Source organism: Lolium rigidum, chromosome 2 (assembly GCF_022539505.1).
Source record: "Lolium rigidum isolate FL_2022 chromosome 2, APGP_CSIRO_Lrig_0.1, whole genome shotgun sequence".
NCBI classification, from domain to species: Eukaryota; Viridiplantae; Streptophyta; class Magnoliopsida; order Poales; family Poaceae; genus Lolium; species Lolium rigidum.
Window position 1 is genome coordinate 16762970 of NC_061509.1, and position 13458 is coordinate 16776427.

General features: G+C 44.9%; 1 protein-coding gene across 1 annotated transcript; it reads right to left on the reverse strand.

The window, feature by feature from the left end:
- Positions 1-2941: 2941 nt before the first annotated feature.
- On the reverse strand, positions 2942-4321 carry LOC124686020 (transcription termination factor MTERF9, chloroplastic-like). Its single transcript, XM_047220028.1, has one exon. It carries the CDS (start codon positions 4299-4301, stop codon positions 3141-3143), a length of 1161 nt encoding a protein of 386 aa, XP_047075984.1. The 5' UTR covers positions 4302-4321; the 3' UTR covers positions 2942-3140.
- Positions 4322-13458: the final 9137 nt, after the last annotated feature.

The window sequence follows — 13458 nt, forward strand, 5'->3', positions numbered from 1 at the left end:
TATGAGTTCTCCAATGGATTTCTCATATAGGTTTTAATGATACAATTATTATACCAACGGTATATCAAATTTCCATATTTCTCTTTATATTTTCCAACAGGATCTTGGAGAACAAATAGTACAAGATTGAAGATTCTCAAAGTTTCAAGATTTATAACTATCAAGATTTCTGATACACAACATTATGAAGAGTTCAATATCTTGAAGACAGCAATGTCCAAGGGGGAGTGTTAGGAAATATTGTGGCTAGAAGTTAGCTTTAATTGTAGGCTAATGTAGCAGTTAATATTTCCATTAGGATAACTGCTTGCAGTTAACATTTGTCCATTGCAACTTCCTAGCGTTGTCTAAACGCAACCATCTCCAAAGGATGCATGTAAACCGACTATGTACTCACGACTGTTGGGGTACTATAAATACCCCAGGTCCCTATCAATGAAAGTATCCATTTGCCATTCTATCTTTGTCTCTCTTCAGTTACCAGGTGATACCTGTAATTGCTGTCTACTTTTACAATTAATGAATTTCCTGTACACTGCCATCTATACAATTAGTGAACTTTCTATACACTGTGCCATCTACTTGCCCTTATTTGATACATCGAGAAAAACAAAGCTACCTTAATAGGATAGGATACCCATGATGTGTGTTTACAGACCAGAATGAGTATGCTCCACAGGGGTAAATTGCAGGAATAAAAACCGTACTCCAAGTCAAGCATGATTGTTTTGCATCCACAAAACAAGGATACGTTACATTTTGTAGGACAATCAAAAAAGAAATTGTATCCCATCTTTGCTCCTGCTAGTAATAATTAGCTTAAAGAAATCAATGGAACACACCGACACTTCCATCCAATGCCCACCACAAGAATAATTAACAATGCCAAATCGTCCCAATGAAACTTGAACTAACCGAAGAATGTCCTGACCAATTCACTCAGCCAGCAGGTTTAATGTAGAGGCCTCTTTAATGTAGTAGTGTTCGTCGATCCAAGAGGAGTCCGCGAGAACATCACCTCGGTCCGTCAGCCACGCCGTATCCTCCAGCAACGCGTCATAGCCTTGGTACAGATCGAAAACGCCTGGCAGAAGCAACGGCTTGGGCGTCCTTTGTCTGTTCTTGGTTGACACTGAGAACGCTCGGCGGCGACAGTAGCAATCCAGCGACAGTGTCAAAGTAATCCGCAGGAACTACCAACCGGCCAGGGCCATTTCTCCGTCCTCCTCCCCATCATCATCCCGTCCTCGCTTCTTGTTCATGTTCTTCTCCTTCTTGTCAGGATCGCGCGTGGTGAGGTACATCCTGTAGAGTGCCGGCAGAACTTTCTTGCCGTCCGCGCGGTGTACTCCTCCATGACCGACCGCGTCTTGGGGCTCTCGTCCTGCTCCTTGCTGTCCTTGCCATGGTGGCATGGTGGACGAAGAACCTGAAGCCTTGCCTGAACCCGAGCCTCTCGCCGCTCTTCAACGAGCATATAGGCGCAGCAAATAAATCTAAACCGCTGCCAAGAAGCTACCTGGCAACTAATGTTTGCAAAATCACCGCATATTTCTACTACTGCCTCCATCCCATGAAACATGTCAGAGATTTATCTAGATTTGGATGCATCAAAGAGTAAGTAGATGCATTCAAATTTTGATAAATCTCGGACATGCTTCATGGGACGGAGGGAGTATTTTGTTAGCGAAAGGAATTTGTTCCAAGAAGACCGAACACTAGATAGGATCCATCATGGATAGATCAACATCATATAAAGAAAATATAGATGAATAGCTAAAGAACATCTATTTCAGCAACCCAGCTTATCTTATGGATCAACATCATATAAAGAAAATATAGATGAATAGCTAAAGAACATCTATTTTCAGCACCCCAGCTTACCTTATAGAAGGCACCACATGCGTTGCATGTTTCTCTTGAATCACATGAAAGACTGTGCCATATCTTGATCGTCTGGAAACAATAAAAAAACTTTTTTCTCGAACTCTAGTAATCACCAATGTATTTTAAGATAAGATAGTGATTTGTCAACAGAGTTAGTTAAGCCCAAGCCAAATGTTCTGAAAACATAAGAGCTAATGCCATACAGAGAGTGGTGTGATAAAGGCAAATGTTAACGATGCTCTGGCTCTGAATAGTCTGAACTGCAGCATATCCAAAATGGAAAAGATTGCACCTTCTATCCATTATGGCCCTAAGCCCTATTGAATTTTACCCGCAAAAAGAAAGTCCTAATGAACTTACAAAAGCCAAAGCATGAGAAAACAACAGGACAAAAATCTAGTTCACAAATTGCAAATTTCAAATATGTTTGACAAAACGCATGCTGCTTATTTCATGATATCGAACAACTTCAATTTGAGTTAAGGCAGAACTCTTTGAAGCTTCGTGAAATTCATTTTTGAACCTACAATTTCTTGACAGTTCTGTTGTCAAAATATACATGTAGCTTTGTTAAACAGATACAATATCACAGATGCAAGCAATGCAAAGTAGAGATATGATAAGACTGATCCATTCCATCTCCTTTGGCTTAGTTCTCACGATTAATGACAGATATCTGAGATTTAGATTTGTTTGTTAATTGTACTTTAGTAGGTTACTTTATCAAATTTGAAAATTTCCTAGCAGAACTAAGGCCAGCTACAACCTACAGGATTTAGGAACAAAGATAATCCATCATTAAGAATCATTGAAAGGAAACCAAAAGGCAGAATAAATATACACAAAAGCATAATCTAATTATTAAAGATTGAACTGCCATTTAGTATTGACACATGGTGGAGCAAAAAAAAAGATAACACAACGAAAACAGAACATGTAAATAAAGCAGACCATGTACTGATATTTTTAATGGAGAACAATACAGTTCTTTAACTTGCTGTTCTCTACCTCCTGGTTTCAACAGAAACTAGTCCACCCGCACATGTTATCTCAATGATCTTCAAACAGAAATATATTCATCACTTCATCAGGCATTGGCACTTACCAATGACCAACGCAGCATGTAACATACATAGAATAGAGGATAAAACCAGTGTTGAACTGGGCAAACAATACTGAAACAAGACTAACCAGCTTAGTGAAAACTTTGTTGCGTCATAAACAGTTGTACATTTTCATGGCAGTCTCTTGGTTCAAGCAAACATGAATCTTCTAGTGGATACTCCCCCTTTGCAAGCGGCAACATAGTCTTGAGCGAGGTGGGGAGCAGCTTCCTTGTGAGGGCATATGTACTTCTCCAGGAATACCTTGTCGGTGAGCTTGAAAATTGTGTCATAGTTTGGGTCAGGCTTGATCAATCCATTTTCCTTGAGAAACTTGACAACGTGGTACCGGGGCCTGAGCCGGCCATCCAGGCTAAGAGTGAGCATTACGGGACGACGAGCAATGAAGGCCGGTTCCAGCCCCACCTCAGAGATAAGGAACTCAGACAAGCGCTGCAGCTTGTCCTTACACCTCGTCAGCAGCATTGGAGCCTTACAAACAACAATACCCACCTCAGCATCCGTCCACCTAAAAGTTTTCTTCAAGTTGTCCACAGTGGCGGCGATTTCCTCCTCATGGGTAAATGAAACAGCATGCAGCACATGCCTGAACATCCCAGATCCACGTGGTACGCCGAGACCTTCGGCGCACGCCACCATTGCCCGGAGGCGCTCTAATTTGGTGATGAGTATCCATGGCGCGGAGAAGCAGATCTTGGAAATTTCGCAATCGCCTAGCCCGCACTCCTTGAGGAAGGCGACATTGGGCTTGACCTTCTCGAGGCTGTGTCCGAGGACAATGGAGCTCTTTTTGATCAACCGGAGGAGGTTGTCGTAGGAGCCAACGAGCGACAGGTAGTAGGGTAGATTGGAGACGATGGATCTACAGCGGAAGATGCCAGCGCGACCGCGCGGGAAGAGGCGCGCGATCTCAGTATGTGAGAGGCCGTGACCGGTCAGCCCGGCGACGACGGGGGCCAGGGTTTTCTCTACGCTCGCGCAGAGGAACTGCGGGTCTTTAGCGACCAGAGAGGTGACGTCGGCGCCGGAGAGGCCGAGACCGGCGAGGAAGGCGAGGACGGCGTCGGGCCTGGAGGGGGATTTGAGGTGGGAGAGCTTGGTGGAAGCCTTGAGCGCCTGGGCTCGGGTGAGGCCGCAGGTGGTGACGAGGTAGTCCTGGACGGCGAAGGTAGGGTTTGCCGGAATGGGGGACACCGTGGTTGAGAAGAGGCAGTGGAGAGGGGGGATGGAGTAGGCGGCTGAAGGAGAAGAGAGTAGATGGGTGAGGATGCAGCTTCGCATGCGGAGCATGGCGGCAGGCGACGGCGCGGCAGCGGCGGCGACGGCGGCGGCGGCGGCGGCGGCGGCGACAAGCGGGGAGAGTTCCGTTGGGGCACGATGCAGAAAGGGAGTCGAGGGGGAAATCTCACCTTTTTTTCTTTGAGACAGAGAAGGGCCTCCATCGTCAAATCTCACTGCACGATCGCCTCCAGTATGCGATGGGCCCCGAAAATGCACATTATGCACATTTTGTATGGAATCCACGTGAACATTTTTATTTACAATTTCAACACATATTTTTCTTGCAGTACTCCCTCGTCCCACCAAGATTGTCCGAGAACATAGTGTCTAGATACATCCAAATGTTGACAAATTTAAGATAATTTTGGTGGGATGGAGGGAGTATATTCTTTAAAACAATGTGCGACCTGTGCAATAATCTTTCTTTTGCGAATCCATGTAGTAATAAGAATAACTGGTTTATTGCATACCATTTTTTCATTCTGAAAAATATGGTTTTCTTTCAAAGATTGCAAATAAGGATCACACCCATTCTTTACCTATAACATGACAATCACAATTCTAAGCACAAGTGTGAGTTCTACATTGCTTATTAATTGGTTCTATATTTATGATGAATTGTAATTTGATCTCTCCATATATTCCAAGCAGCTAGTTAAATATTGTGATATCTAAGTCAAATATTCCAAGGAAAACGATCCTATACACACACTGCACTCTAAGGGCGTGTAGCCGTTGGATGAGTATCCATCATGTGAACGTGGCTTTCCTTGCCCCACCAAACCACCATCCTCGCAGGGAAAAAATCTCTTGGCTTATCCCATCGCTCCCCGCCATGTGACTTATCCCGTCGTTTTCTCGATCTCTTCTCCACCGCTCGTCGTCTCCACCCGGTAGTTTCTCTCCATGAAATCTCTCCTCTCTCTCTCTCTCTAGGCTCATCAGGGGAACCATGGCCTACCCCTGTTGTTGTTTCGGGAACTGCGCTTGTAACATCCCGGCATTTCACACCAAATGTGGGGTAGAATTAGGATTTATGCATCCCCATTTCATTCATTTGAAAAAACATGGGGAAATTTCCGCGATTAAAACAAAACACATAGAAGTCGCACTCAAGTGGTGACTAGGGTTTATGTCATCAAATGAGTGCTATGGATTTTGATAAAATCTTATGGTTTTGGGGAAGAAAATTTGAATTCACATTAGACTTAGGAAATTCAAATATACTTGAATTTGAACTCTGAAATATTATACATGACAAGTAATTCATAAAAGAAGACATGATACAATAAGGGATATATTTGTTTATTGATATCAACACAATAATACATTATCTTTACAAAAAGGGATAAATAAAAGAATATTACAGTTACAAGATTTTGAAGATGGAAAGTAAAAAACCTAAACTAAATCTTGATCTTATTATTATTGATAAGGGGTGGCCCGATCTTCTCGGTAAGCAATGGTGGTGATGATGATCACGGATGATGGCAGCGGAGATACACGACGATGAAGTGGATGATAACTTGTATGACGCAACGAGATCTCTCGATTGGTCCCTGTAGCCAGATGCAACAGCTCTCAACCCTGCAAGATATTCGCAACTCCACACACTTGCGCACGTAGCCGCCGACCACGAAGCGGTAAGTTGCAACCGTCTAATTCCCAATGGAACAATGAGATCACACAAGACTTAAACAGGTTCTACACAATATCTAAGCAATATGGTGTAGGGAATTCAATAGTTTTGCAGAGCAAACAACTAAGAACTAGGGTTTATCTTAAACGTGGTCTCAAACAGCTAGGGGGGCGTCCTGGGCACTTATATAGGCGTCCGGGACGAGTTACGGTCGAAAAGATACAAAAATAACCGACCCGGAATAGATCCGGTCGAGACGGACTCGGACGCGTCCGGTCCGGGATCCGGTCGACCGGGCTGTGGACCGGCCGGTCCGGTTGGCGGCCGGTCAACCGGGCTGTGGACCGGACCGTCCGGTCACGTGGTCCGGTCAACCGGGCTGGGGACCGGGAAGCTGCGAAGTTTCCGGTTTTCGTCCGTACGAGGGGCTTCGTCCGGTTGTCGTCCGGTTAGCGGCCGGTCGACCGGGCCGTGGACCGGGCTGGCCGGTCCGGGGGCCGGTCCGACCGGGTTCTGGACCGGCCCGGACTTCTTCTTCTCCTCTCGCGCATGCCTCCCGCTCCTCCCTCGCGCGTCCATGAGATATCTTCATGTCCAGCTCCATGTCCAGCTTCACGGCCATCTTGTCGTCCGTCTTCATGTCCAGCTGCTCCTCTCCTCGTGCGATGCTCGTCTCCTCTTGATACCCGATGATACATAAGTAATAGGACTTAGGCAGTATAAAGTTCTCATCAATCAAAGTATCGTTTAGAAACAAGTTCACTCGTTGTTTAAGTAGCTTCGCACGAGCTCGTGTCATTGGTCCAATCCGAACTTCATTGGACTTGAGCTTCACAGCAGGTTCATCTTTAGTTGGTAATGACGGAGGTAGTAGTGAGGTAGGGATGTCCTCATCATCTCCCCCCCCCCTTCAAAAGGCGTCGACCCCGACGCTCCAAGGTCTTCTCCGTCATATGGTGTCAAATCAGCAACATTGAAAGAATTACTGACACCAAACTCATCCTCTGGAAGATCTATTGAGTATGCATTATCATTGATCTTGGCAAGCACTTTGTAAGGACCATCACCACGAGGCTTCAACTTAGACTTTCTCGGCTTCGGGAATCTATCCTTGCGAAAATGTACCCGGACCAAATCACCCAGGCTTGAACAACATCTCCTTGCGCTTCTTATTCATCCTTGCAGCATTGCTCTTGCCTTTCTTTTCAATCAACTCTTTAGTCTTCACATGAATCTTCGTCACAAAATCTGCCCTCTTGGATGCCTCCATATTAACTCTCTCATGTACGGGCAAAGGCAACAAGTCAAGCGGAGTAATGGGTTTGAAACCATACACCACCTCAAAAGGACATAGCTCCGTGGTAGAATGTACCGCCCTGTTGTAAGCAAACTCCACATGCGGCAAACACTCTTCCCACTCCTTTAGGTTCTTCTTGATCATGGATCTCAACAGTTGTGACAATGTTCTATTCACCACTTCAGTTTGACCATCAGTTTGGGGATGACAAGTAGTGCTGAACAGCAGCTTCGTCCCCAGCTTTTTCCAAAGCGTCTTCCAGAAGTAGCTCATAAACTTCACGTCACGATCAGAAACAATAGTCCTCGGGACTCCATGTAGACGTACAATCTCCCTGAAAAACAAGTTAGCAATATGCGACGCATCGTCGCTCTTGTGGCAGGCAATAAAATGGGACATCTTAGAGAATCTATCCACTACCACAAATATAGAATCATGGCCTCTCTTAGTACGCGGCAAACCCAACACAAAATCCATACTAATATCCTCCCAAGGTGTAGTAGGTGCCGGTAAAGGAGTATACAAACCGTGAGGCTTCAGCTTGGACTTGGACTTGTTGCAAGTAATGCATCTCCTCACATATCTATCCACGTCCCGCCTCATCTTTGGCCAATAAAAGTGGTCAGCTAGCATGAGTAAGCGTCTTCTCACGCCCAAAGTGACCCATCAAACCTCCAGACATGTGATTCCCGCAATAAGAGCAAACGCACGGACGATTCCGGAACACATAGTTTGTTAGCCCTAAACAAGAAACCATCATGTATGTGATATTTTTCCCATGCTTTACCAAGAGCACATAAGCGATATGGTTCAGCAAAATCATGATCAGTGGCATACAAATCACATAGTATCTCTAAACCAGGAACTTTAACATCAAGTTGAGTTAATAACATATTCTTCCTAGATAGAGCATCAGGCAACAATATTATCTTTTCCCTTCTTATGCTTAATAATGTATGGAAAAGACTCAATGAACTCAACCCACTTAGCTAGACGCTTATGCAAAGTAGATTGAGCTTTCAGATATTTCAAAGCTTCATGATCGGAATGTATGATAAATTCTTTTGGCCACAAGTAATGTTGCCAAACCTCAAGAACTCTAATTAAAGCATACAACTCTTTATCATATATTGGATAGTTCAACTTAGCACCGAGATAGTTTCTCGGAAAAATATGCAATTGGGCGACCCTCTTGCATCAACACACCACCAATTCCAATACCACTAGCATCACATTCAATCTCAAATTGCTTATTGAAATCAGGAAGTGCAAGCAACGGTGCAGAAGTTAACAATCGTTTCAGTTCATCAAATGCATGATCTTGGGCTGCGCCCACTCAAAGACAACACCCTTTTTAGTCAAATCATTCAAAGGTGCAAGCAATAGTACTAAAGTTGGGCACAAATCTGCGATAAAACCCAGCTAGACCATGGAAACTTCTTACTTGACTCACATTCATGGGGGTAGGCCAATTTTGAATAGCTTCAATTTTAGACACATCTACTTCTACTCCATGCTTAGAGACAACATAACCCGAAATATGACCTTATCTTTGCAAAATGTGCACTTCTCAAGATTACCATAGAGTTTATTATCACGCAACACTTGCAAAACATGTCGAATATGTATAGTATGATCAGATTCATTGCGTTTGTAGATTAATATGTCATCAAAATACACAACCACAAATTTGCCAATAAATTCACGCAAAACATGGTTCATCAGTCTCATGAAAGTGCTAGGTGCATTAGTTAATCCAAAAGGCATTACGAACCACTCATATAAACCAAATTTTGTTTTAAAGGCTGTTTTCCACTCATCCCCTTCTTTCATCCTAATTTGATGATAACCACTACGCAAATCAATTTTAGAAAACACAGCAGCACCACTCAATTCATCTAGCATATCCTCTAAACGGGGAATAGGATGACGATATCGAATAGTAATGTTGTTTATAGCTCTACAATCTACGCACATACGCCAAGTACCATCTTTCTTAGGAACTAGAATAACGGGAACAACACAAGGACTAAGGCTTATGCGAATATAACCTTTGTCGAGTAGCGCTTGTACTTGCTTACGTATCTCCTTTGTCTCTTCGGGATTAGTGCGATATGGCGCCCTATTGGGCAGCGAAGCTCCGGGAATCAAGTCAATTTGATGCTCAATACCTCGCAATGGTGGTAGTCCTGCGGGTACCTCCTCCGGAAACACGTCGCCGAATTCTCGCAAAACACTAGAAACACCAAAAGGAAGAGGGGTCATGTCGTTAGAAACCAAAACCGTACCCCCGTACAAAAGCACAAGAGGCATGGCCGTAGGATCCTCACTAAATTCTCTCATGTCTTCTTTGGTGGCTAATGAGACTAAGGAATTCACTCTCTCACTTTTCGTTATATCACTCACGACATTACAATTCTCTCGCCTATCTAGAGGTGCATCCTCCAAATTAACTTCAATCTTCTGACGAGACTCATTGACAATTTGTTGTGGCGACATAGGTCTGTAAGTTAATTTTCTTGCCCTTGTACTCCAAGTGATATGTATTGGCACGGCCATTGTGTTGCACGAACGGTCATAGAGCCAAGGCCGACCCAATAAGAGGTGACAAACCGTCATAGGAACCACATCGAAGTCAATGCAATCCTTATACGGTCCAATCGCAAACTCAACACGCACCATGTGGTTTACCTTCATCTCACCATTGTCGCTCAACCACTCGAATATAATATGGATGCGGGTGCGGTAGATACTTCAACTTCAGCTTGGTACATAACTCCTTGCTTGCTAAATTGCGGCAACTCCCGCCATCAATAATGACCTTGCAAGCCTTGTCGGGACCAACTAAAGCTTTGGTTTGGAACAAATTGCAGCGCGAGTAGATGCACTAGGCAACACATTAAGAGCACGCTACGACACAACAATGGTGCGAGCATCAGAAGGATATGCATCTTCACCATCAGTGTCATAGTCATCATTGTCTGGAGCATTTGGATCAACATCATCTCCGGTCTCATACTCATTGTCCTCATTGATAAACATGACTTTGCGGTTAGGACAATCTCTCTTGAAGTGACCCTTGCCACCACATGTATGGCAAAGCATATCGCGGTTGCGCGTTGTAGACACACCAGAACCACTCGTACTTGCAGCAGATTCGGACTTCTTTGCACTAGATACATTGGAGACCGGTTTGCTAGGCGGAGTAGAGTAAGGAGCGGAGCGCGTCGAAGGCGCCGGCGCCGTAGAGGGCGCGCGGGGTGTAAAACGCCCAGCTCCCGTAGCACGTCCCTTAACCTTTGCTTCTTCGACCAACTGTGATTCAGCTTCTCTTGCATGATGTAACAATTGATTCATATTGGTGTAGGTGTAATGACGAACAATGCCTTTAACATCATACTTCAATCCATTGAGAAAACGCTGCATTGTCATCTCTAGAGACTCACGGACACGACCACGCTGCATAAGCATCTCCATCTCCATGTAGTACTCATCAACAGTCTTCACACCTTGCCTCAATAGTGTTAGCTTATCAAATATGTTCCGCATGTAATTTGTAGGCACAAAACGAGAAGTCATTGCCTCTTTCATAGCACGCCATGTACGGATAGGTTGTGCACCATCTTCATCGAGGTTACGAACCAAAGAATCCCACCAACGCAATGCATAACCATCAAATTCAGAAGACGCAAGCTTGATCTTCCTATCTTAGAGTAGTGTGGATGTAGGCTCCATAATTTCTCAATCTTAAGCTCCCAAGTGAGGTATTCTTCAACATCAGCTCCTCCTTCAAACTTGGGTATGGAAAACTTAGGCTTACCCAATCCATCTTCTTCATCTTGTCCACGACCATTGCGGCCAAGTGGAACCCAACCACGAGGACGATGACCACGAGGCGCACCACGAGCATTGTGTGCGTCATCTTCAAGCTCAGGATCTTCATCATCTTCTTCTTGTTGTTGTTGTAGTACAGTCAAGTTCTCAATAGCGAGACGCATATCCACAATATTGCGCTGTATATCTGTCATTTGATCAGACAACCCAGTGACGGTGACATTAGTAGCATCCGAGCGTTTGTTTGATCTCATCAAGCTGTACTCTTAAGCTCATCATCGTTAGTGCGGAATTCACGTCGCATCTCATTACGAAGAGCTTCATACTCCCTCCATGTGATGATATCTGCCGAATTCTTGTTTTCCTGGTTAACAATCTTATTATCACTAGTGAGACATGATTAGTAGGTTAGTGCACTAAATCAAAATATATGGTGGTACTCTCACAACTCACTCAAAACTGATAAGAAAAGGAAATCTTACCGTTCCAAAGTAAATTAGTGTTGCTTACCACTTGTAGTAACAACTAGTGCACGGATGTAGCGAAGCGAATATCAAGGGTATAAGAACAATCACACGACAAAGCGAGGGTATATGTGGGGCTGTAGGTAGGCTACCTATTTGCACCAATAACAAGCTCTAGCGCTGACCGTAGACAACCAAAGATACTCACACAAGGCGATATAATGGGGCAATGCAACTATATGGAGGAAAGGTTGCAATGCACAAGAGAGACACTAGCAAAGCTCAACGAGACAGGCACAAGATTGCTCAACTACGGATGCAGTAAAGAAAACTTAGGCCTTTCACTTGATTTCAACTAGCACACACTTTTCTTTTTGTACACACGCAGCTATGTAGCTCTTTTTGCTTCTTTTCTAGTTTCTCTTTTTTTTTTATGACTCAACTCCTTGATAACACGGCCAACAAGATATGCAAAGCACCAAAACCCTAATGAGCAGCCTGTCGAGCGGTAAAACTAGTCTCTTCTGGGGAAGTTCCTAGTCACGTAGATCGAAAGGCTGTAGCTATGGTTTGGACAAACACACTGTATGCTATGTGGACTCGGAGTAAACAAAAACTGACTCTAGATGATAAACTAGATGAAAACACAAAACCTAACAATTCTACTAGAGGAAAGATAAAGATACGCAAAAAACAACTACGAAAAGCAACTAAAACTCGAAATTAGTGCAAGCTATGGCTATGGCAAACCCTAACCCTAATTTTTTTTTGGCTTTTTCTGGATAGGAAGACACTCACAACTCAACTATGGGGTGGATTATGGATGGCTTACCGAGGAAAACTGGAAATCTGATACCAAGATGATAAGGGGTGGCCCGATCTTCTCAGTAAGCAATGGTGGTGATGATGATCACGGATGATGGCAGCGGAGATACACGACGATGAAGTGGATGATAACTTGTATGACGCAACGAGATCTCTCGATTGGTCCCTGTCGCCAGATGCAACAGCTCTCAACCCTGCAAGATATTCGCAACTCCACACACTTGCGCACGTAGCCGCCGACCACGAAGCGGTAAGTTGCAACCGTCTAATTCCCAATGGAACAGCAGATCACACAAGACTTAAACAGGTTCTACACAATATCTAAGCAATATGGTGTAGGGAATTCAATAGTTTTGCAGAGCAAACAACTAAGAACTAGGGTTTATCTTAAACGTGGTCTCAAACAGCTAGGGGGGCGTCCTGGGCACTTATATAGGCGTCCGGGACGAGTTCTGGTCGAAAAGATACAAAAATAACCGACCCAGAATAGATCTGGTCGAGACAGACTCGGACGCGTCCGGTCTGGGATCCGGTCGACCGGGCTGTGGACCGGCCGGTCCGGTTGGCGGCCGGTCAACCGGAGTCGTGGACCGAGTCTGTCCGGTCTGTGGTCCGGTCAGCCGGCTGGGGACCGGAAGCTGCGAGTTTCCGGTTTTCGTCCGGTACTGAGGGCTTCGTCCGGTTGTCGTCCGGTTAGCGGCCGGTCGACCGGGCCGAGGACCGGGCTGGCCGGTCCGGGGGCGGTCTCGACCGGGTTCCGGACCGGCTCTGGACTTCTTCTTCTCCTCTCGCGCATGCCTCCCGCTCCTCCCTCGCGCGTCCATGAGATATCTTCATGTCCGGCTCCATGTCCGGCTTCACGGCCATCTTGTCGTCCGTCTTCATGTCCAGCTGCTCCTCTCCTCGTGCGATGCTCGTCTCCTCTTGATACCCGATGATACATAAGTAATAGGACTTAGGCAGTATAAAGTTCTCATCAATCAAAGTATCGTTTAGAAACAAGTTCACCTGTTGTTTAAGTAGCTTCGCACGAGCTCGTGTCATTGGTCCAATCCGAACTTCATTGGACTTGAGCTTCACAGCAGGTTCATCTTTAGTTGGTAATGA